Raw genomic sequence first — 25,368 nt, 5'->3', positions numbered from 1 at the left:
AGAGAGACAGAGGGAGAGATCTGGTTCTTTCCCCAGATGGCCATGATGACCAGGGTTCAACCAGGCTGAAGATAAGATCTTTGCATGGGTCCCTTATGTGGGTGCAAGGGTCCAAACACTTAGGCCATCCTCCTGGGAAAGCAGGTATGTTAGCAGAAGTGGAGCAGCTAGGACATGAACCAGCACCCCTATGGATGCTGCTTTGCAGGTGGCAAATTTACCCACTACACTACAATGCTAGTCCCCTTTTTCCTGTATGTTTTGAGAGAAAAGCTGAGACACAGTATGAGATAGATGTGTAAGTGTAAAACTTATAAACATTGGAGTATCTTCCAGATCTCCCACACAGGTGCAGGGTCCCAAGGCTTTGGGCTTTCCCAGACTACAAGCAGGGAGCTGGAAGGGAAGTGGACCTGCCAGAATACAAACCAGCACCCATATGCAATCCTGGTGTGTGCCAGGCAAGGACTTTAAATACTAGGCTACCATGCCAGGCCCTAAGTGGTAAAATAGTACTCCCATGAGGTGTTTGGATGTTAAATTTACTACTGATGGATGTTTTGCTAGGATTTAATTAAAATTAATTCAGTGAAACCATGAGAATGTGACTTGTCTTAAAAATATAAATATAGGAAGACCAGTGCTGTAGTATAGTGGTGCTATAGTTTCTGCCTGTGGCACCAACACTCCACTTCTGATCCAGCTCCCTGCTTTTAGCCTGCGAAAGCAGTGGAGGATAACGTAGGTCCTTGGCCATATCTCCCTGACCCACATGGGAGAGCCAGGGGAAGCCTGTGGTTCCTAACTTTGGATCAGCCCAGCTGATCCATTACTATTCTACAAGTACAGCTTTCTCTCTTGTTCTTTGACAGTTTCAGGCTATTTTCTGTTGATGTGTACATTACCCAACAGATTATGTGTTTCTGCTATTTTATTATATTGAATTTTCTTTTGGAGGGGGGAATTTGTTCTTTTTATAATGCAGATATTTATTTATTGTGCAACCTTTGGAAAAACAACAAAGGAAAAAACCCACTAATATTGACGCTCACAAAACAGAGTTGAAATATTATTAGCACTTATGGTTTATTTCCTTCTAGTCTTTCTGCATTTGTGTGTCTCTGTGTATGTATGTTTGTGTGTAAAATCTCCATGTAGCTGTGTGTTTATATTAATAAGCAAAATTAAGACTATGCTGGGTATATTTTTGTTTCCCTGAATTTATTCCATTTTTATTTAATTATGATATTAGTTTATTAAAATACAGCTTTTAACAGTACATGATATATATCAGTCTGTGGACTTTTTCTGCTGTATGTGGGCATTTAAGCAAACCTAGGTTTATAGTATTTATGTACATTCAAAAAAAATCTTTTCCCCTTAGAAGTATATCAGAATCATTCCCCTGTGTTCTTAAAGATTTTTTTGAAGCCATGATTTATGTTTACTAAACATTCCTTTGGACGACACTCTGTTTATATATTGGAAATGATTGATATTTTAGTGAGGAAATGTGAGCCAATTTCTGTTTTGAAGTTTATCTATGTGTTCAATGCTTAAGTGCAATGACAATTGCTTAGATTGTATTCTTTCAAAACAATTTGTAATATAATCAGAAACTGAAAAGTTGTATTTTCTAAGCCTGATGAGTGCTGTTATGTATATGTTTTAAATTTTTCACTTTTTTATTTGAGAGACATGGACAGAGAAAACTCCTATCCACTGATTCGCTCCTGAGATGCACACAGGGCTGTAAGAATGCAATCCTGCAGGATTGTCCCAGATTGCATGGAGCAATTTGCACAAAGTTGGAATTTTTCACTAAAATTCTGTACTTGAAACTATGAACATGGGACAAGTTTGTAGAAAATAATTTATGATTCTATGATTTTTTTTCACAACACTTCCCAAACCAAATTTACTGGTAGTTACAGAAAGTAATTGATGATAACATAATCTTATTCAGAAAACAAAGTACCATAATATACTGTATCCAAACTTCCAGATTGATATGATGTCATTTGGTTATGTCCCCCATGATTATTGAAAAGCTTATTGCCTGTCATGTCACTGAAATGATATAACAGTGCTTCACAGTGATTGCAGCTCATCGCCGTACTTTGTGTTTTAGGTTCATAAAAGGTAGTTGTTAGTTCCCTAATTCCTGCTATTTTGGTATTTTGCTAATAAAGTCCTAGTTTCACAAGACATTTAACTAAATGGTTTAGAAACTAAAAACTAAATTGCTAAATATATATATCCTTTTAAGGTCGAGATTGTATACAAATGAAGAGTATGAAAAGCATTTCTTCTTACTATTTTACTTTCTTACTTCTTTACTTCTTCTTGGCATTTGTTAGTATGTGGAATATTCCACTGAACACCAAAGGTCCATGTTTTGTAGCCCATAATTGTACAGTAACTGATGTTTGTGTGAAAACATCATTGTTTATGTATGATATTACAAGAAATGAACAAAGAATCTTCATATTAACAACATTAAAAAGCTTGGGCACTTTGTTTTGAAAGATTGTTTAAATGATCATTTGTTAATCTAAAAAGTAGATCTGTAGCTTATTTACGTCATATTAGCTGTGAGGGTATTGCACTTCTGCCTTTGGATTTATTTTTTAAGAGAGAAATTGATTGGTAAGTTGGAATATCAGATGATTTTTAAAATTTGAAATGAATGGCTTCTTTAGAAGACTAGAATAAAGCAAGTGAGGGAATGTGTTGAACGTTAGGCTTAGTAGATAACGGATGAAAGTAGTAAATTGTTCATTGAAAGTTGCTCCCTCAATATGAAAGTCTAGATCAGAAAACGGAAGCTTAGCTGCCATAATAGTAAAGTTTTATTTATTGGAAGTTGTATATCCTTTCTACAAAGCTGAAGTTAATAGTTAGACATCTGCTGCGGGATATTGTAAAAGTCTTTAAGAAGAAATGAATTCTGTAGTGACCCACTTCTCCACTCTTGGGATCCTGACAAATCTTGCAAAGTTCTTGATTAAGGCAAGTGCCGTGACTACCCTTGGGTATCCATGAGAGTGGTATCTATGAGAGTGGTAATTAGAATAAAAGGATTCTTTTATTTAGATTTTATGTAAATTTGCATGTAATACAGATTCTGTATTATTGCCTATTTAGCTTCAATCATTTCATAAAGCCCTAAGAAAGATAATTGGAAAAAACTATTCAAAAAAAATTTTAAATATTAAAATGGGGGAAGATCTGCAAGCATGCAAAATGATTATGCATTATGGTGTGAGAGGGACCTGACTAATTAGGGATAAAGACAGGAACCAAATCCTTGTGACTTATGACCAAAAGTCACGGTTCAGTGTTTCTCACAGCGTATATTGTATGTAAGTGGTTGAGATGTGTGCTGGATCTTCCCACGCTGGAAGTAGCACTGATGGTGTGAAGTGCCCTGTCTGCATGTTACATGGTAAGGGAAGGCTACGTAGTTTTCCCAGGGTCACACAGCTAGTTACAGGTAGAACACATTCAGATCTAAGTGTGTTCAATTCTAGCCTCAAGTTCTTCATCACTTTTCTGTCTCTTGTTCCTTTTATCAAAAAGGACACCAAAATATCCCTTAAAAATAAAAACAGAAACAGACACTTACAGCCTCTTCTCAGCTGGTTAATTTGCTTTGAATGTCATGGCTTGGAGAAATAACATGTTTGGTAATTGTAATAATATTTGCTTTCTCTAACTCATAATTACATTTTATTTCATGACTGAAGATAGTATAAGTAGTTTAAATGTGGGTGGTGGGCGCTGTAGCCTAGTGGCTAAAGGTCTCACCTGGCACACACCAGGATCCCATATGACACTGGTTCACATTCCAGCTGCTCCACTTTCGTTCCAGTTCCCTACTTGTGGCCTGGGAACGCAGTCAAGGACAGCCCAAAGCCTTGGGAGTCTGCACCTGCATGGTAGACCCAGAGGAGGCTCCTGGCTTCTGGCTTCTGATCAGCTCAGCTGTGGCCCTTGTGGCAACTTGGCAAGTGAATCAGTGGATGGAGGAATCTTCTCTGTCTCATCTATAAATCCGAGTTTCAAAAAAAAACAATTTAAATTCTAAAAAAAAAAAAAGTGGGTATTTAAGAGTGGTAACATAATATTGAAACTTTACCCTGAATTTTTAAAGCATTTTTTTAAAAAATTAATTTTGTCTTTCTTTTCTTCCTTAGCTTAAGCCAGACCACGTTAAGGGAGGCGGAAGCAGCCACATGCAGCGGAACGGTGAAGGGGGAACCATGCACTAACAGAGCCCTTCCATTCACCAGGCACTGTTTTCAACGTATCCTTTGAACGTGCACTGAAAACCCAGTCACTCATCTGGGACTGGGTACTTCATTTTTTAAAGCCAGTTAATAGCTTTTGAAATTATAACTGATGTTTAAGATCATTTTTTATGTAACTTGTGATTTTCATGGAATCCTGAGTAATTTTTTTTCTGCTTCATATCATTGTCATTATTCATTCAAGAATCACAACAAAATAATCAAGATTGACAGGAAGGAGCAGGTTCTTTCATTGGCTGTCAGTTATAGCTCATTAATAGAAATCTGGTTTGTCAGGTAGCATGAAAGATTCAGCTCTAACACCGATGGGGAAAAAAGCCACATCCCATGATTTTAAATTGTTTTTCATCTTTCAAGACAGTCCCACAGTTCTCTAGGTACCTTTTTTTCTATAAGATTAACCTGCTACTGCAGCCAGTACAGTGTTGATTTGTAATTAGTCCGAGGAAGTAGACATCACAGAGGAGGAAGTTGCATTAGGATAGTAAACGAGTAAAACCGTGCTGGGGCGCTTCAGGCTGCTCATGAAGTCTCATTCCTCTCACTTCTGTTAAATACTGAAAATGAGATTACATTTAAACAACTTAGATAGTGTCAATTGCTCTTCTTTACTGTCTGATTTCTGCCTTCCTTTCTGTTCTTGGAGTTGCACTTTCCCAGCTTTTTCAGCAGTTGTCCCTGTGTAGTAAAGGCTTTATTATCCTGCCTTCTGCATAAACAGCCAATGTCTTCCCTGAACAGATGAAGGAAATGTAATGGCTCAATGTGTGAGTGCGTAAAGATGATGATGATATAAAGTTGACATTGGCAAATTTAAAAGTAAAATTTGGATTTAAAACTAGGTTTTCGTTAAGTTTGAGCTTTTACGACAGTAAAATGAGATTTTCAAAGTAGAACAGATTAGCATTTTATAATTATATCTTTATACTCTTTTTTTTTTTTTTAAGATTTGTTTATGTATTTGAATGGCAGAGTTACAGTGGGAAAGGATAGAAAGCTTCCATATGCAGTTCACTTACAAAATGGCTACATTGGCTGATGCTGGGCTGGTCCAAAACAAGCCAGGAGCTTCTCCCAGGTCTCTTACATGGGTACAGGGTCCCAAGGCTTTGACCTATCCTCCGGTACTTTCCCAGGCCACTAGCAGGGAGCTGGATGGGAAACGGAGAAGTAGAAACTCGAGTCAGCACCCGTATGGCACGTTGGCATCAGAGGCAATTGCTTTACCTGCTATGCCACAGTGCCAGTCCCAGGTTGTATCATTGAATTTTATTTTGTTTTAATTTTTATTGCGAAGCAGAGTGGAGAGAGAGCGTTCACTTCCTGGATGCCCATGTGCTGCTGGAAGTTGAAGCGAGAGCTGGGACTTCAGCCTGTGTGTCACATGTAGGTTGCAGGAACCCAGTAACTTTGAGTCATCCCCACTGCTTCCAGGTCCTGCACTGGAGTCAGGAGTGGAATTGGATCTCAAACTTGGGCACTGTGTTGGAGGATGTGACTGTGTTAAGTGCAAGGGCAAATGCCACCCCAGGAAGTTTTTCTTGTAAAAGTTTTTAAACCATTGTAAGGGAATTTCCAGGAAATACTGTGATAGGAAGGAGATGACTCCCCAGATGACAGTATCTGCTTTATAGAATGGCCATGGGGCCGTCTGTACTGTTTACTGCTCAACAGGCTAATCCTCCACTTTGAAGAATCCCAAATGGGTACCTGTTCTTGTCCCAGCTGCTTCAATTCTGTCCCAGTAAGGATCCTTTTGGCCTTAGAAAACAGTGGAGAATGCTCTGAGTGCTTGGAACCCTGTACCCATGTGGCAGACCTGGAAGAGGTTTGTGGCTCCTGGCTTTGGATTAGCTTACCTCTAGCTGTTGCAGCCATTTGCACGTAGGCCAGTGGATGGAGGATTTTTTTTTTTTTTAAGATTTATTTCTTTATATTGGAAAGGCAGATATATACAGAGAGTTGGAGAGACAGAGAGGAAGATCTTCTGTCCGATGATTCACTCCCCAAGTGGCTACAACATTCGGTGCTGCACCGATCCGAAGCTAGGAGCCCAGATCCTCTTCCGGATCTCCCATGCAGGTGCAGGGTCCCAAAGCTCTGGGCTGTCCTCAACTGCTTTCCCAGTCCACAGCAGGGAGCTGGATGGGAAGCAGGGCTGCCAGGATTAGAACCAGCACCCATATGGGATCCCAGCACGTTCAAGGTGAGGACTTCAGCTGCTAGGCCACGGCGCCAAGTGCCTGGATGGAGGATCTTTCAGTCTCTCCTTTCTGTAACTCTGCCTTTCAAGTAAAGATAAATAAATTTTCAGGCAAAAGAAAGAGAAACAAGAATGGTCATAAAGAAGGCTGCTGTTGGGAGCTGAGAGCAGAATAGACTTTTTCAGAAGTATTTATACCAGATAGCTAATGATGGTAAATTCAACCATTATCATGCTTCTATGTCAGTAGCGGAGCTAGTACTTCAGCTTTTATAGATAATAAAAATTATATTTAATTGCACATCATTAAAGGGAGAAACAAGATATATATAGGAAATGGAAAATAACATGGTTTCAGTGTGTTTTTTTCTTATAAACAAAACCCAGATATCCTCTTGAATCGCTCCCAGCAGCTCTTCTCAAGCTGCACGGCCAAGTTCGCAGACGGGCAGCAGTGTTCCGTGCCCGTTTTTGACATCACACACCAGACACCCCTGTGTGAAGAGCATGCCAAAAAAATGGTAAGCTTGCCTTTGATTGTCTGCAACAGAGACTTTCAAACCAAGACACAGCGGTATGCTGGCCCCTGCCTCAATACATTTATACTACTGCTTTGTAATTTACCCTTCAGTCTTAGTCTGTTTTCTGCACCCAGTTTTCAAAATGCAAATGGCATAATTTAGCCTTTAAAGCAGGCTTTTTGGAATACATGTCCGATCCTTTCAATAAGCTTGATCAAGGCCCCTTTCGTATCTAAAGCAAATCCAGATTCTTACCACAGTCCATGAGGCCCTTTCTGGTGTGGCCCTTGTGCTTTGTTTTACCTCCCCTCCTCTCTCGCCCTCCTCATCCTGGAGTTGTCAAGATGCTGGCTTTTTGCTGCTGTGTAAACACAGAGTGTGCTTCTGCCTCAGGGTCTTTGATCTTGGTTTTTCTCTTTCGCTGGAATGCTCTTTTCCCAAGCTTCTTGGCAGCTCCCACCTTCATTTCATTCAGGCCTGTAATGAAGTGTCTCACCAAAAAAGTCTTCCAATTCCCTGTTCTGTATCAGTTTTATCTGTATACTGTGCTTGCTTTTTCTTCCTACGATTAACCTAACATATGAGAATAATTGTTTGTTGTCTTACCCTTCCAGAATGTAAACTTCACAAGACCAAGAACTTTTTTCTTCATTACTATATGCTTCGTTCTTAGAGCAGAGATGACTCAGTAAGAAATGGATAGATAGATTAATGGTTGTGCACTTGGGAAAGACTTCTGCAATGAGATGGCCATTGGCAGAAAAGGTTTAAGCTACAGGAAGTGCGCGCTGCAGGCAGTGCTGGAGGTTCCGGCAGGAAGGAGAGCATGCAGTATGCAGCAGGCAGTCAAGTGCATTGTCCTGATGTAAAGGTAGAATATGACAGTGAGAAAGTGGGAGGTGAAAGGTATTCTAGTATTCACTAAGGCTAGATAAGGAGCACTTGTTGCCAGCCAAGCCTCTAGCACAGGAGTAGTAAGGTGTGTCCAGCCTGTGGCTTATTTATGGTCCATGAAAGTGTTTGGTCTGGCTGTCCAAAGGCAAGTGCATGTATGACCTGAAATTCAGTAAGTTTATAGCATGTGAATTTTTAAGTCAATGATGCTGTTAGTCCTATGACTGATGTTACAAGTACCCAGTGACCTTTAGCAGAATAAAAGTTCCCCATCCACTGCTCCAGGCAGTGGGAAAGCTCTCTGGAGGGACTAAATGAGGGGCTGTCAAGAGCAAGGCAGAGTGTAGATCATGGGCAGTTCCATGTGGCATGCCTGATGTAAGACTACGAAATATTGCAGGGCTACAGAGGATCAGCCTAGGAGAACCATGTTTTTTCCTGCATTCAAGTTTTTGAATAGGATTACAGTTTTTTGGATGTCCTGAATTCGTTCTTATTTGTCTTGATTTGTTGTTGTCTGATCTTTTAATGTATCTAGTTGTGAATTACCACTGAATGCTTTGAATCAAAGATGGCATCAACTGCAAAAGTCCAGCTTTAGATATCACCAAAGAAGGAAAAATGTTGCTAATGATGCAATGCTTTCTTAGAATTTGTGCTTTTTACTTTTTATTGTAAGTGCTGCTAAAATTTACTTTGATATAGATTTTTATCTTTGGATCATTAAGGTTTCTGTACCACTTGACATGTAAAAGGCAGCATTTTCTAGCCCCATGTCAGCTATAACACAACTTCATCTACTTTGTTATTTGTCTTTATCACTTTGTTGTTGCTTAGCAAAAAATGAAAACTTAAGTAATCAGTTCTTCAGTAATAACCACTTGCTCCACTAATAGCAATTTTATACCCTTATTGCTCTTAGTGCCTTTCTGCAAACACAAATAGTTTCCCACCACATGTAGTACCAACAATGCCTATACTTCAGTTTGAACGATGCCAGTACAAAGAACTGTAGCCTGCTTTGGGCATGTGTGGGCAATTTCCACCTTTAATGACCATCTCCTGGCAGACAGAGGTTGTAAGATGGCAACAATTATAAAATTGATGCAGAGGTATTAAGATGTACACAGTAAGACTGATGGAAGGTGGTAGCTTTGTTGGTTAGTGTGCAAGAGACCAGGTGGTTTCTAAACTACAGAAGAGTCTGAATGCAGGGTACCCACATGGTTGGTTCCAGTGAGGGCCCTCCTCCAGGCTGCAGCCTCCCAACCCAAGATCTCTGCGTAACAGATGGCGAGCCAGCTCTGTGTGGCCTCTTGTGTCAGGGTGCAGATCCCATTCATGCAGGCTCCACTGTCCTAGTGAAGGCGTCACCCTCCCATACCATCGTACGGAGGCACACAGCGTTCTTTCTATGACACGATGGAAGCTTCTTGTTTTCTGTACTGACTGCTCTCCCTTTGCGCGCTCACTGAAACGCAGCAGGTATACTCTGTGTCCTTCTTGTCCCCTCCTTTTGTCTTCTCTCCCCAACCCCTGGACATTATTTGAAGGACTTTTAATGTGTCATGGGTTTTCAAGTCTACATCCCCTGCCCTTTCTTTAATTTCCATGCACTAGATGTTTTCTTCTGCTTCCCTAAACATCTGCATATCTCAAACTATATATTAGCTGAAATGAATTCCTAACTTCTCTTCCAAACCTACTGATGTTGCCATCATGCACCAATCACCAAAAGCAGAAACCTTGGAGATATTTTCTAACTTTATTATCCCTTCATCCCCAGTATGTCCAAGCAGCTGTTGGTTCTTGAGAATTCTTTTGCAAAGGTTCTTTTGCATTTCCATTCCCCTTGTCCTTAACCATTTAATTTGGGTTGATTATGTTTGTGACATTTGCTTTAGTCCTAAGTGATCCTCACCTTTTCCCAGCTATTTAAAGTCTTACGTATTATCCTTACATTTCTCAAAACTGGAAATAATTTTCCTTTTGTGAATCCCGAAGAGATATTCATTTCATCTTTGACTAGTTTTCACTGTATTAGATCTATGTACACATACATACATACATGTGCACATAGAAATTTCCCTGGGAAAGCAGGTAAGCAAGTTTTTGAGAATACAGCTTGCTGCTTTCTCTCTCTGATACCATGACACTTCTTACTACACTGGCCTTATTTGCAGGATGAACTCAATGTTAAATTGATGTGAGTTAAATCAATATTTTTCATATTCTCATGTGCAGTTTCAGGTGTTGGCTAAAGTATTAAGAAATACAAAAATATTTTTCAACAGATTATTTTCCCTCCATAATCTTGGTTTTTAAAACCCATTTGTTTGTCTTGAAGGATAATTTCTTGAGAGGAGATAACTCCCGTAAAGTTCAGCACCAGCAGCAGAGGAAACCCAGGAAAAAAACCAAGCCTCCTGCTCTTACCAAAAAACACAAGAAGAAGAGAAGGCGTGGACCTCGTCGACCCCAGAAACCCATCCCCCCTGCAGTCCCACAAGGGAACCTCAGCATGCCCACCAGCGTCTCACTGCCAGTGGAGGCCTCTCAGATCCGGTCAGTAGTGGCACTGGGGTTGGCTTTCTCTCTGCGTCACAAGGTTATCGTGGTGTTGGTTCTAGGACTTCAGAAGCCGTTTGTGAATCAGTCCAGATTGGGGGACAAATTTTAGTATCTACTTTGAGTTGCATCTAAAATAAAGCAGATTCTGAAACTGAGAATTTTTAATTGTATATGATCAAATTTGTTTTCTATTTGAATAGAAATTACATACATATTCCAATAGAAAGAGCACATCAAACATGTGGTGTGTTATTAATTTTGGCCAAAAGATTAAGCATTTTCACTTGATGAATTAGGCTTCTGTCTCAGCTCAAAGTTAAAATTTTAATTAAAATTTAGATTTTTAACTGTTTATTTCCTGTTTAGAACTTAATTTTTAAAATTCTAAAAGGAATTGCCGCACTGTTAAAGTGTGATTCATTGTGCTAATTTGAAGTAAAGACCCTTACTTACTGTTTTCTCTTAGTAAATGGCTAAAAGTTACAGAAATGTGAGTGCTCATAGCGGAGTCTGTCTTTTTGCAATGATTCTGCCTTCACAATTCTTTCTCTTAAAATAATGACAGACACATCTTAAGTTGGGATTTCCCTTGTTGGCATTAAATATTTGAAAACCTACCTGGCATTAGGCTCTTTGCATTTTCGATGAGCTTGTCTGGTGTGAAGCTGTAAGGGAAGTAGTGGTACCAAGTGGTCGTCTTTGCCAGGAGCCCATCCACACCTGAGCTGAGTGCTGATGAGTTGCCGGATGACATTGCCAATGAGATCACCGACATTCCACACGACTTGGAATTGAACCAGGAAGACTTTTCAGACGTCTTGCCACGGCTACCTGACGACTTACAAGATTTTGATTTCTTTGAAGGTATGGTCAATATTTTGATCTAAGGAAGCAGGTTTTTAATGTATGTATTAAAGAAAACAGTTACATGAGATGTGGGATATATATATATACCCACTTAAAGCACATCTCATGTGCTTTATATATATATATATATATATATATACCCACTCTGTATAGAAGTTGAAGGATACTTTTTCCAATACAAAGTTTACTTAATCCCACTTATTCTTCAGTGATTTTCCCTTCTTTACTCTTAGAATGTTTCTTTTGCCATTACACATTAGATATCTTTAAGTTATAAAAGTAGACTTAATTTTAAAAGGTGAATTTAGTTGAAAGGCAGAATTACAGAGAGACAGATCTCCAATCCACTGGTTCACTCCCCAGATGGCTACGGCTGGAGTTGGGCTGTGCTGAAACACTTGGGCCATGTTCATATTCCTCTGCTCCTAGGCCATTAGTTGAATTGGAAATGGAATAGCCAGGACTTGAACCAGCACCTACATAGGATGCTGGCATCACAGGTAGAGACTTTACTCACTATGCTGCAGTGCCCAGCCCAAAAGTAGATTTCTTTTATTTATTGGAAATAAAATTGAGATGGATCAATGGGCTTCCATTTTATAAACTTTAATTAGAAATGAAAAAAGGCTGATCCCAGTGAGATGACTCAGAGGCTACATTCTCATATTGCACACATCCCGTATGGGCACCAATTTGTGTCCTGGCTGCTCCGCTTCCCTCCAGCTCCCTGCTTGTGGCCTGGGAAAGCAGTTGAGGATGGCCCAGAGGCTTCAGACCCTGTACCCACGTGGGAGACCCAGAAGAAGCTCCTGTTTCCTGGCTTCGGATCAGCTCAGCTCTGATCATTGTGGCCCCCTGTGGAGTGAACCAACGGATGGAAGATCTTTTCTTCTGTCTCCTCTGTAAATCTTCCTTTCCAATAAGAATAAATAAATATTTACAAAAAAAAAAAAGAATGGCAAAAGATTGAGAGGTAAAAGGATATAAGAAATTGTGCAATTGTGAATAGAATATATCAAAGCTCTACTGACTCTTGATGGCTTTTGTTGACTCAGGAAAGAATGGAGACCTCCTCCCGACTACCGAAGAGGCTGAGGAGCTTGAACGGGCCTTGCAGGCTGTAACTTCTCTCGAGTGCCTGAGTACCATTGGGGTACTTACCCAGTCAGATGGTGTGCCAGTCCAGGAGTTATCAGATAGAGGAATAGGGGTATTCTCCACAGGTACTGGAGCTTCAGGAATCCAGTCCCTGAGCCGAGAAGTCAACACGGACCTAGGAGAGCTGCTGAATGGGCGCATAGTACACGATAATTTTTCTAGTCTAGAGCTGGACGAGAACCTGCTCCGTTCTGCTACCTTGTCTAACCCACCTACACCCCTGGCAGGGCAGATCCAGGGGCAGTTCTCTGCCCCAGCCAACGTTGGCCTTACTTCTGCCACTCTGATCAGCCAGAGTGCACTTGGGGAGAGAGCCTTCCCAGGACAGTTTCATGGACTTCATGATGGCAGCCATGCCTCCCAGAGGCCACATCCTGCCCAGCTGCTGAGCAAGGCAGATGACCTAATCACCTCACGACAGCAATACAGCAGTGACCATTCACACTCCTCGCCCCATGGAAGCCATTATGACAGTGAGCACGTGCCGTCTCCCTACAGTGACCACATCACATCTCCCCATACAACATCCTACTCTGGTGATAATATGGCAGCTACCTTTTCAGCAGAGATGCCCATCATGGCGCAGCACTTGATTCCAACCCAACTCGAGGTGCCACTTGGAGGAGTGGTGAACCCCAGAACTCACTGGGGCAATCTCCCTGTCAACCTTGGAGATCCCTCTCCATTTAGCAACCTTCTCGGCGCAGATGGACATCTTCTTTCCACTTCCCTCTCCACACCACCCACCACTTCGAACTCAGAGACCACACAACCTGCCTTCGCCACCGCGACCCCCAGCAGCTCCAGTGTGCTTCCGGGGTTGCCACAGACCAGCTTCAGTGGCATGGGGCCTTCCGCTGAACTCATGGCCTCCACCTCTCCCAAGCAGCAACTCCCTCAGTTCAGCGCAGCCTTCGGCCACCAGCTGAGTTCTCACAGTGGCATTCCTAAGGACCTGCAGCCCAGCCACAGCTCAATAGCCCCTCCCACAGGCTTCACAGTAACAGGTGCCACAGCTACAAGTACCAATAATGCATCTTCCCCCTTTCCCTCCCCTAACTGAGCGTGTCTGTGCATTTGCAGGCAGGTGGGGATCCTGGCATTTTCTATCTTTGTTTCCTCTTTAGCATCCCTGCCCCTTTTTCCTAAGAAGATTTTTAAAATATGCTATGAGGATTCGAGGGGCACCCGTTCCCAGTTCAACAAGCAGCCAGCCCTGCGGTGGACCTTGCTTCAGTGTTCACGTGTGCTCCTTAGCACTGGTGCTCATTCCCTCCTGGCAGGTCCACTCAGTCCCAGTGGTTCAACACGATGACTGGATAGGATTGATTTTCAGCAGCGAGTCCTAGAAGTGGAAGATACCTCAGATTATCAGTGCCCTTTACTATTTCCTTATATTCAAATCAGTGCTTTCCATTCTATTGCCAGATTTTTACATAGGTGGTTCTAGGTAAAATGATCCTATTGATTGAGTTCCTGGGTAGGAGATAGCAGGTGGCATGTACAGGAGGCAGGGTAGGGCAGGGACTTAGCACTAACAGTTAAACACTGCAGTGAGGCCAGGCTGCCATTCCCATTTGCAGTTGTGTTTAATGAAAAGAATTCATCTTTGACCGCCTGTGATTATGTGTACGCCCACACATACATTTTTTATGCAGTCCAGGAAGCAACTCTCGCATTGGCTTGCTTTGTGTCTGTTTCTCCCTTCCTCCCCAACCCCCCCTGCCAAAATAAGTATAAGGCTCTTTTTTCCTTTCCTGCATCTCACAACCCTGGTAAGGATGATCATATTCCCCACCCAGTTAACTGAAGTTTCTTGACTAGGGAAGGTGGCAGTCTAATCATGTGAATAGCACAACCCTTCTCTGCTAAACGTTGACCCAAGAAGAAACGGAACACAAAAGTCTGAATTTATGTTGGCGGTGTAGGGGTGTCATGAAAATTTCGCCTGGAGGGATGGCCGGGCTGAAGAAGGTCTGGGCTCTGGTGGTCACTTGGCCTGTTTAGACATACATTTGCTTTTTAATTCTCTGTCATGAAATACCTTTGTGAGATGTAATTAAAGAAAATATTTTGATGTGAAAAAACAGGATAGGTCAGATAGATTTGAAAGATGAAATCTGTGAATTCCTTGATCCACTTTTTGCTTTTGAATTTTTCATGTTTACAGTAGTGATTCCTTGGTAAGATTTGTAAAATGTTGAAGACACTTGTAGAATCAGTGAACCAGTTGTGAAGTGATGTGTAATATCTGAAGGATGCACATTTTAAATTTTCTTTCAAAGCAGAATATGAAAGTTAGACAGAAATTTTACCTTACTCTTTGGTACTTTTAAAATAATTTAAATCCGAATTTGGAAATAGTTTCAAGAAATTTTTTTTTTAAAGTACCAGGATTCTAGAGTTTAAAATCATGTTGGGTAGTTTAGCAAGTTGGTGACTATGAAATGAATATGTGAGGTTTCTTCTTGCCTGCCTTTCCCGCTGCCCTGCGTAAAGATCTTAGAGGTAAAGATCTTAAAGGCATCTCTACTCTGCTTTTGCTAAGAAGTTTCACTGTCCCTTGAGATACCATTGGCTATTTATACCTGAGTCTAGCCTAATTCACACACACACACACACACACACACATATATATATATATATTTTAAAAGATAAGTAGAGAGACATCTATTAATGATGTGGTACAATAATTCATTTGTCAGGGAATATTTGATTTTAATTCTTTCTCATAGGTAAAGATTTGGATGTATTTTCCTACTTCCTGTATGTATTCTCTTTATGCCATGCTAGTTCTAACCAGTCCCTTCTTTTGAAAGCTTTTCTTTCTCTGCTTTTTAAAGGAATAATGGTGATCAGCAGGCATTATGCAGATACCACGTGCCTGATAAAGAGGGGAAATGTCACATGACTGTAGAAGTCATCATTATATGCCCTATTTTGTATTTATTGAAAGTTTTTTCCTTTGGGCCAAAAATATGTTTGTAATATACTTAGGCTTTTTTTTAATCATGATAATTGATTGGAAGATTTATTTTTTAATATCTTTGCCTTTTTTGCAGATTGAGAAATTTCTAAATTATAAATTATGTCACAAAGCAAAATTATATTTGGTATCGCCATAAATTTCTATTCTGAATGGTGAGAATAGATAATTTGAACATTACTCACCTGTAAACCCATGTTAATAACCTTTTTTATTTTAATGTACTGTAATGAAATGATTAAGAGTGGTGACGTCTGCTCCAAGTGTCATTTAGTTTGCTGAGCTATATTCACGTCCCAATGTAATTATCCCTACAGAACTGTCCCTTGCCAGCTATTGGGTGTAGTCTGCCTTGTGCACTAACCTAAAGGTTGTAGCAGAGCTGTGTGTCGACTTCCTTACTGACCCTCTGACAGTGAAGGGAATCGTAGGTAGTCGGTTTGAATTTTTTTCTGGCTATATCTCCCTCTTGTTAGCTGCTTAAAATTCTTCAGTTATGAAAACTGAGTTTGCAGTAAGTTGCACATTTTATTGTTTGCAATTTTCTGTTTCATGTGCATTTAAAAGCCCTTCTCTGCTTTCTGGTAAGGAGGCATGGAATGATCAGGAATGTTGTCAGTTACAGCTTCACACCAAAAACTTTGAGTCAATTCAGTTTTGTTTAGATGCCCAGGGTGAAAGCTGAGGAAAGGGTAGTCTTAGAAAGTACCAGTGTAGGGTTGAGAACTTAGCAAAACAACAACAACAAAAAAAAACACTCATTGCATCTCCTTCAAATCAAACATCCAAGCTTGCTGTTTGCTTTGCTCTTGTTTCTTGGGAGTCCCTCTTTGGAAGAGAGAACATCTGTAAGCCCAGAGATGCCATTACGTTTTCTTCTAGCTAATGAAGCAATTCTAGTCTATTAGTAATGCTGTTGATATATAACGAAAGGAATGAAGTGTCTTTTATTCCAGAAATATGAAAAGTAGAATCTTTTAAAATAGCACTTCAGCTATCATAAGGCAATACTGGAATCAAAAACAAATCTTCTGTAAGATTCTAATTATTGGAAACTAGCTTTTATTCTGGGGTTAAGTGTATGAGAAATAGTGTCAAAGGAGGTTCACTCTGTTTCTGCAGTTGTTTGGGACCATTTCTAAAGGCCAGTTAGCTTGTGTTACTGTGAGTTAATTTCCAGAGTTGCTGCAGTTAATGGGGACATTCTGTCCCCTGTGAATCTGAATTCCAATGTAATATGTGATAATCCCTGACTCGGAACTACAGCATCTGAAGAGAAGATGGGCTTTCTCTCCCTCACTGTCTCTAAATAGCTGTTCATAGTATTTTAATAAAAATGCTGAAGACATAATATTTTCCTCTGTAAAAATGGCTTAGCAATTTGCACATCTGGATAGGTTATATAGCTCCAAAACAACTCTGACAGTAACTTAACCTACACCGAGTGACAGACTATGCAATGGAAGTTTTCTAATTATCGTGACATATCTTATACAGCGAAGGCTTGTCTTCTCTAGTGAGCTCACCATGTGGATACAACTGCTTTATAAGAGACTTTCTGGGTCATTTCAAGTTTGACAGGTGGTGTAGTATGTCTAGTGTCCCCCTATAAGATGATAATAATTTCATGAGAAGCAAATAGTAGCTATGAAAATCAAGTTTAAGAAAAAAAATTACCATTTTTAAAAAATTGATGTTACTGTCATTAGTAGCTGAAGGCTAAAGAAAGTTCATCTTTCTCTGCCAAATACCTGTTTATGAGTCACTTCTTAAATAAGCCTGGTCTGTCAACTGAAGGTTAGGTCATCATTTTCTGTGATGAACACTACAGCTTCTCCTTGTCAGAACTCACCCCAACCAAGGACCTCATACCCCAGTGTCAAAGGTGCATCTTGCAGGGAAAAAGCTCCCACGGCAATGGAGAGCTGGTGCAGATCACTGCCGGGCTGCAGGCTCCCGGGTTCCTGCCCATGGTCCTGCCTCTGCCATGGAGTCATGGCTCAGCTGCAGGTGGCCTGCTTCCCGACCATGCTTGTGGGGCTGTGGCCTTTGCTGCATGTTAGTTCAAAAGGTGTGTGGGTCGGTTTCAAGAGTTTGATATTCATGACAAACTGTTTTAGGTATCTAGTTTTCAGTTTCTGTATTATTTTTTTAGCCTCCTAAAATTCTGCTTTATTCTATTCTCATTTTGGTATGTAAAGAATAATGGAATGGTCTACCAAATGATTATTAACAAAACTGTAGTTTGATGAGGCAATTTAGAGGATTCCTTGAAAGAAAATTTAATCATGCTGAACAGTATTCATTTGTATCTCTCTCATTGCCAATATCTCCATGGTTCCAAGGATGTTTTTCTTGACCGAAAAAAAAAAAATTCTGGGGGTATATATATAACATATAGACATATATACACACTATATATCACATACACTATATATGTATATATAATATTTCTATCTACACATACACAGTATGTGTGTAGATATGAAAGAACATAGATTCCCCCCCCAATATATTCAAGATAACTGAGTCTTTATTGCACTGTTTAGAAAAGAAAAATGGTTTAATGACTTCTTAATATCTTGACTCCTACAAGCTTTCCTTATAGGACATTGTAGAGGGAAACAAAATCATGTCCGGTAGCAAAAAGTAACATTTTACTTACTGTCTTGAAAGAGATTTGTAGGAAAATGCCAGTGAAGAACATATTCAGTTATCTGTTAAGCATTTTCATCCAACCACTGAGGGAGGGAAGAAAACATAAAATATACATGAATAATTAATGTGTTCTAATACCCAGTGTCCTTGATGCTGCGATTGTGGGTTTGGCTTAGGCAGCCTTATTTCTAAGGAGCAAAATACCTGTTTTCACTCCAGCTCTTACCTTGACTTACCTTTCCTGTCTATCACAGAGGGCTAATAAGAGGAAATGTAGCATTTTGGAGAAAAAGAGAACAAAATTGGTGTGACTTTCTTTACCCTGTATCCCTGAATGTTGCAAATATTTGGCTAGTTTGAATGGCAGAGTTATTGATGATGTCAAGTTTATTCTGCCAAGCATTCTTAGAAGATAAAAACTTCACTTGTGGGAAACCGTGCCGGGCAGCACAGCTTTCCTCCGCCCCTTCTGCCTGCTTGCCCCTCCCCAGCCGCAGCACTGACATGTCTGTGCACAAACCTCCCTGCGCTCGTCTTAGCTGAAGAGTAACAGAGTCCTCTTCTTCCGCTGTTTTTGATTTGTTCCTTTAAGCTGGGGACCACTGAAGTAAGTTCTATATGCACCCAAAGTTCCCCTTGGAAAAATTTTCTACATGCAGTGCAGAAGGCTCCAATACAACTAAATGCCACACCATTGCTTTTACTTGGGGAATAGACTGATTTGCCCTTGAAATGACTGCAGCCTGCATCATAAAAGTACAGTTGGCTCCAGCGGCTTCATGCTGAAATGGTGGCAAGTTGGACACTTGTTGACATTGTCTTCAGCTGTCTGGAAGGGTTGAATCAGTTCCTCTCAGCAGTGACAGTTCTTTTCACTGTATAGTATTCAGTATGTCTCAGGGATTCCTTGTGGAAATTAGGGCAGTTTTTAAAATAAGACAATAGTTTTAAAAGAAACTAAAGGTGACTCATCATTGAAGAGAGCGCAAGAAAGAGAAAACATTTGATTTCAGAGCCCACAGTGTCTTGCATAGGACTTTTCCCCTTTCTCCTTCAGGCTCTCATCTCAGCTTCTGCGTACAGAATCCTTTCCCATCATGCACAGCTTTAAAACTTTTATTTAAGAATTTCCTTCCCCCAATGAGCTTTCAGAATACTTATTGTAGATTTTAAGAAAAAAAGGTATATTAATTTATGCTATTAACATCACCTCATAAATTATAAGTTTTATACTAAAGCTGTATTGAGTGTAATGAATTATGTTGCCTATGTGTTTAATAGCTTAAGAATTATATATGAGCTTTTTTTTTTTGGCTTTGTTTTGTTTTGTTTTACAAAACAACCTAGTGAAGCACCTTTTTACACTGGATCTCTGCCGTGTCAAGGTGTATAGCTATCCTTTGCTACCTTGCAGATATATGGACTGAAAGGATATCCTGGGGCCTCAAAATGTAGAACACCTTTTAGACCATTTATTATTACTCATAGAATTATTGAGAATCATGTTGTTTAGTAAATGATCTGTGGTTTACACTTACGATGGTTAGAAGCTTAGTTACAGGGTAAGTAGAAATACACAGCTCACGCAAACTCCAACTACTGTAGCTGGAATTTGTAAACTAAGTTTTTAAGATCTCTTTTATTTCCTATGGATCTACTCTTTAATTTACAGTTCATTCTGTAAGTCGGGAAGTAAAATAGAGAAAATAATGAATCTAGGTATTCTCAGTGTCTTATTCAGGAACTTTTTATCCCTCCTCACTAAGGAATTCCCACTGTGACTTAAATATAGGATTAACTCGTGTGCATGTTTGTGTCTCTCTTTTTACACACATGCAGAAATATACATCGGGGGCACGTGTGTGAGAGTTATGAATGTGTGCTATGGTAACTGAATGTATTATAGAAATATGATTTGTTTAGTCAAGGGTAATGGAATTACTTTCCCATTGTCTCTGTTGTATAAATATGCCAAATTCTTATGTTAAAAGGCTAGCTCTGATATCATGTACATTTTATTTTAATCTTTGGGTTAATTTATGCTGTATTTTTAAATTGACATGAGAAACAACAGATTCTAAACCAGCCTCTCACTTTTGAACATAAGAGTAGGAGGGGGAGAGAGAGACAGACAGGAGCTGTGTTTATCTGTTAGAGCGAAGGGACCAGAGATCTTTTGAACTTTTTATGTTAGTAATAGATTTCTTTATACGCTAGTAAGATTTTCAATCATCTTTTCTTGGTGAAGTTAGAATCTAGGACTTTTATAAAGAACTTTTTGAAGGTGTTGGTATGTTTAAGGAGTTGGTGGGATCATTTCAACGTGCATATTTCAAAACCGAGGTGATTTTATTTCTAAAAATTTGCCACATTTACTCATTTGTGTTATTATTTGCTGCAGCCCTGTATTTTGGCTATAGGAAAAAGTATGCTTCGCTTGCCTTTTACCTGATTCATGTGGAATATTTTTAAAATGCATTCCTGTATTTTGAGTTTTCAGTTGTCACTTTATGATACATTCATTAACGGGTGACTGGTCATCTAAAATAGTAAAAACGAGAGTTGGTCCAGTCACATTTATTTTTAATATTAAGAAATCATAAACTTTGAAGTATGTCAGTACAGCTTCTGATAATACAGCTGGGTTTGCAGCTGTCTTTGAAGCCTCATTTACTTCATCTTGAGATACAGTCAGGACCTTGGAAAGCTCTATATGTTGCCCTTTTTTACAGTTATGTGTTTTGTAGCAAATTCTAGTCTCATCACTTTTGCTTTTGGATTTTAGGAAAATCTGCATATTTCTTGTACATATGCATGCAAATGAAAGAAGGGAGATTGTACTGGTGCCATTTCTCCCTTCAGTTGCTGGTTAATGGGATTTGCTAGAATAAATTCTCCCTGATTGAAGGGTGAAAACAGACCCTTTTGTGTATATCTGTACAGAGATGTGTATATGGGATGTGGTGGCACTTTGCTGAATGTGAACTTGCCTTGTCAATGGAAAGATAGAAAAGTATTATGTTTATTTATACATTTGTATAAATCTATATATACACGTATGTATATGTGTGTGTATAGATAAAAGCTATATACATATATTTCCCTAAAAAATGTGTGTGTATAATAAGTAAACAGACTTTGTCAAACTCTGGATGACTCTGTAAGATGGAGGTGACAGCGTGAAGCACATCATCAGTGCGTACTAAAGTGGAAGTCCTGTGGGTTATAGCCTTGCCGTTGGTTATCCTAGATGAACTCTAGCTCTACTCTCGCTTCAGTTCCACTCCACTCTGTCTTCCTGTATATTTCTGGTCAATCTCGCGTTCAAAACAAAATTGTTCCTCTCCACACACACAACTTAATTATGTCATTTCTAGCTAGAAACATTTGGCTTAAGCACATTTCATTAATTTGCTGATTGTTTATTTTTAAAGATCCTTATCTCTGAAATTTTCCCAGAAGATACAAGTTTTAGTCAAAATTTCCATAGTCAATTTAGAGAACTGGGAGTCATCTTTGTCTCAAATGCAAACAAAAAGCCAATATCCAAACAAAACCAATTGGAAGGTGATTTGGGAATATTCTGCTGAAACTACAAAGGAACACAATTAGGACTTTATGACTGATATTAGTGCCATGTTTATTTTTACACCATCATTTAAAGTTTGATTTGCCATGTGGTTTAATCATACTTTTATCACTAACCTAAGGGAAGCATATAATATCACATGTATGCCTCTTGAAATCTGTAATTCATTTTTCTCATGATGAAACTGCTTTGATAAGTTCCTATGTAATGAATTTTGCTGTTTCCTTTGGATTTTTCTCATATTTAGACATTATATTTTAACTTTGCTGCATCTCTAAAAACTTGCATCCTTAGATATTGTGCCTTTAAAGCTCTTATGCACACACAGGAAAAAAAAGTGTATATATACATGTTTGGGCATGTGTACATATACTTTGGTATACACTCGCACAGTATGTCTCGTATATATTGTGTTAGTGGATATAGATACCCAGAGGCAATGCAGTGTTGCTCTCTAGATATATATGTATATAAATAGTGTTTATGGCTGTATATACACATGTACATGTATGAGTTTTAAATGGCAATCTTTTACATTTAGCAAATGCTGCCCCTACTGGAATATTGTCACTGCAATAGCAGTTGTATGTAATGATTTTAAATGCATTATCAGAAATTATTTAAGAATTTTTAAAAGTGTCATCTAAAGAAATCCACATTATTTATTTATCTTCCTTTTCCTTTTGCTTTTTTGTTATGTAGTTTTGACTGAAAGACTTATTTTTAAAATGCCATCTGTCCCATGAGAGACAAAGTTTACTTGGGGAACTTTGTCCAGTTTTCCTCCTTTTGAAACGGAGATGTACCATGAACCAGCCTATTTATTTCAGTCAAAAAGTGATCCTGATCTGACCATTAGTGTGTGTCATCCACCATCTCCTAGATCAACTTAATTCACCAATTTGCCTCTTCCTTTCATTAATAAATAATGATCATTAAGATCATTTTGCCTGGGGGGAAGTTAACTACTCTCTTGCTGCAGGGAAATATATCACCTAATTGTTATTCTGCCTTGTTCAGGATTCAGCTTTGAAAAAAGACAGCTCTAGCTCTCTCTTGAAGCTATCTTAAGCACACATTGCATCTATTTCATTAAAGGTCTTCCTAAAGGTTTTATCTTCTTCTTTTTCTTAATTACTCCAAGTTGCATATTGACAGATTTCTTACTCCTCATAGCTTCAGGTATTTTTCATTAGTATATCAGTTTAGCAAAAAACATTAAGTCAAGAACATTAAGAGAAAAACGCTTGATATTTCATTTGTGATGAATTGGCAGATTACATCTCTCAAGACCTTGTAGAGAGAAAGTGGTAGATGGTCCTAAAGTCTAAGACATTGCCAAAAGGAATAGTGGAGTACCCCGGAAGGCTGAATTGGAGAGGTTGGAGTTGTAACAGTTTTACAGAACAGCTCAGCTGGAACTTGATATCAGAAGCAGCCTTTAACAAAATGCCTCCTGACAAATTCTATGGTATTAACTGGAGGATAGGAGTGTGAGTTAAAACCAAGTTGCAGTGGGAAATCAAAGGTGAGGTAGCTTCTTGGAAACCAGTAAATGCCACATTGGACAGTTTTAAAATCGCTTCTAACAAAGTAACTGCATGGTAGCAAGGACTAGCAGTTCTCAAAGCATTTCTTTTTTTCAGTGTTCTCATTCACCTTGGCACATAGGTATGCTAACAGGCCATATGTTAAAAATATATACAAAAAAAAAAGCTGCTTAAAGGGAACTTACAAACTGAGCGTCTTCATTTCTGTATTTAATAGTGTCTGCAAGCTTAGTTATATGCACAAAAACCAGGAGCCACTCATTTCTGCAGACGGTAGAGGAGGATGAGGCGATGGGCAGGTGGGGATAGGAACCCTTGGTTCTGTTGGAAAGGCCTTTCCATGGCACTGAATGCAGTGTTGTTCGGTGGGTACCGCATCAAGGGAGATGATGGGCTTTTGGTTTGTAATTTCCCTTTAAACAAGAAGAGATGGCTCACATTTCCATCTATATCTCAATGAATGTACTGTATTACTGTTTTAAAAATTTGATGAATAATAATGGATTGGTCTCCTTTTGTTATCTGGTTCTTGTTTAATTTGTTTAAGGGTTTTTGTATACAAAAGTTTACATTTTTATGTATATTTTTCTTGTGTAAAAACTGATGTAATATGTGTATAAAACTCTATGTATTATCTGTATATAGTGTGACAAAATGATTTTTCTTTCTTTCTTTTGGATGTATTAATAAATCTTGCTGTGAAGTAGCTTCGCTTTTAGTGTAATTTCCTTTACCTGGATATTTGTGGATGTTGCTAATCCATGGTAGGTATTTCCACCTCTTTGATTTAAACAGAATTTTATTGTACTGTACATTTCTTCAAGAACTAAGGAGATCCGGTTGTGGGCCTTTTGGTCTAATTAGAATGTGATTGTTAATATGTAATATGATTGGCCCAGCATGGTGGTCTAGTGCTAAAGTCCTTGCCTTGAAAGCACCAGGATCCCATATGGGGGCCGGTTCTAGTCCCAACAGCTCCACTTCCCATCCAGCTCCCTGCTTGTGGCCTGGGAAAGCAGTCGAGGACAGCCCAAAGTCTTGGGACCCTGCACCCACGTGGGAGACCTGGAGGAGATTCCTGGCTCATGGCTTTGGATCAGTGCAGCACCAGCTGTTGTGCTCACTTGGGGAGTGAATCATCAGACAGAAGATCTTCCTCTCTGTCATCCTCTGTATATCTAACTTGGCAATAAAAATAAAATAAAGGGCCCGGTGGCGTGGCCTAGCAGCTAAAGTCCTCACCTTGAACACTTCAGGATCCCATATGGGTGCCGGTTCTAATCCCGGCTGCTCCACTTCCCATCCAGCTCCCTACTTGTGGCCTGAAAATGCAGTCAAAGATGGCCCAAAGCTTTGGGACCCTGCACCTACGTGGGATACCCAGAGGAAGTTCCTGGCTTTGGATCGGCATAGTATCGGCCGTTGCAGCTTAGTTGGGGAGTGAATCATTGGAGGGAAGATCTTCCTCTCTGTCTCTCCTCCTCTCTGTATGTTTGACTTTCCAATAAATAAATAAATCTTTTTTAAAAAATATGTAATATGATTGTGGATCAATTCTGTTCAAGGTGACTTTTTTAGGTTGCTTTTTTGAAAGAGTTACAAAAAGAAAAGAGGAGACAAAGGGAGCAAGCTTCCATCTGCTGGTTAACCCCCTTGTTGTAAGCCAGGCTGACACCATGCTGCTCCAACACTTCCACATGGCCAGAAAGGGCCAACCAGTTAGGTAATCTGCAGCATTTCCCAGGTCATTCACAGGGAGCCGGATTGAAGTGAGGCAGCTGAGACAAACTGGTGGCTCTATGGGATGATGGCAGCTTAGTCTATTATATCACAGTGGTGACTATAACATCCAACCCTAAGGTCAAACCCGAACTTGCATTTGAAAATGCTAACTTGTAATAATGAAATTCTGATACGCTATTTTTTTAAAAAAGGTATATTTTATTTTTATTGGAAAGTCAGATATACAGAGAGGAAGATCTTCCATCCCGATGGTTCACTCCCCAAGTGGTCACAACAGCCAGAGCCGAACCGATCTGAAGCCAGAAGCCAAGAGCT

At 39.6% G+C, this 25,368-nt stretch overlaps 1 protein-coding gene across 3 annotated transcripts in view; it reads left to right on the top strand.

Annotated features, from left to right (window-relative positions):
* Positions 1-23,927, top strand: part of INO80D (INO80 complex subunit D) — a 72,465-nt gene extending 48,538 nt beyond the window's left edge. For all 3 annotated transcript variants that reach the window (XM_040984545.1, XM_040984543.1, XM_040984544.1), the window contains 5 exons: positions 4,200-4,309; positions 6,904-7,037; positions 10,279-10,496; positions 11,209-11,366; positions 12,425-23,927. In XM_040984545.1, coding sequence (XP_040840479.1) covers positions 4,200-4,309; positions 6,904-7,037; positions 10,279-10,496; positions 11,209-11,366; positions 12,425-13,590 — 1,786 coding nt within the window. In that variant the 3' untranslated portion in view covers positions 13,591-23,927. The remainder of the gene's footprint in view (positions 1-4,199; positions 4,310-6,903; positions 7,038-10,278; positions 10,497-11,208; positions 11,367-12,424) is intronic.
* Positions 23,928-25,368: the final 1,441 nt, after the last annotated feature.

Source organism: Ochotona curzoniae, unplaced genomic scaffold, assembly GCF_017591425.1.
Source record: "Ochotona curzoniae isolate NIBS_2020 unplaced genomic scaffold, NIBS_Ocur_1.0 contig_4148, whole genome shotgun sequence".
In the NCBI taxonomy this organism is placed as follows: Eukaryota; Metazoa; Chordata; class Mammalia; order Lagomorpha; family Ochotonidae; genus Ochotona; species Ochotona curzoniae.
The sequence above is the reverse complement of the archived record's forward strand: the minus strand, read 5'-3'. Positions and strand labels throughout refer to the sequence as shown.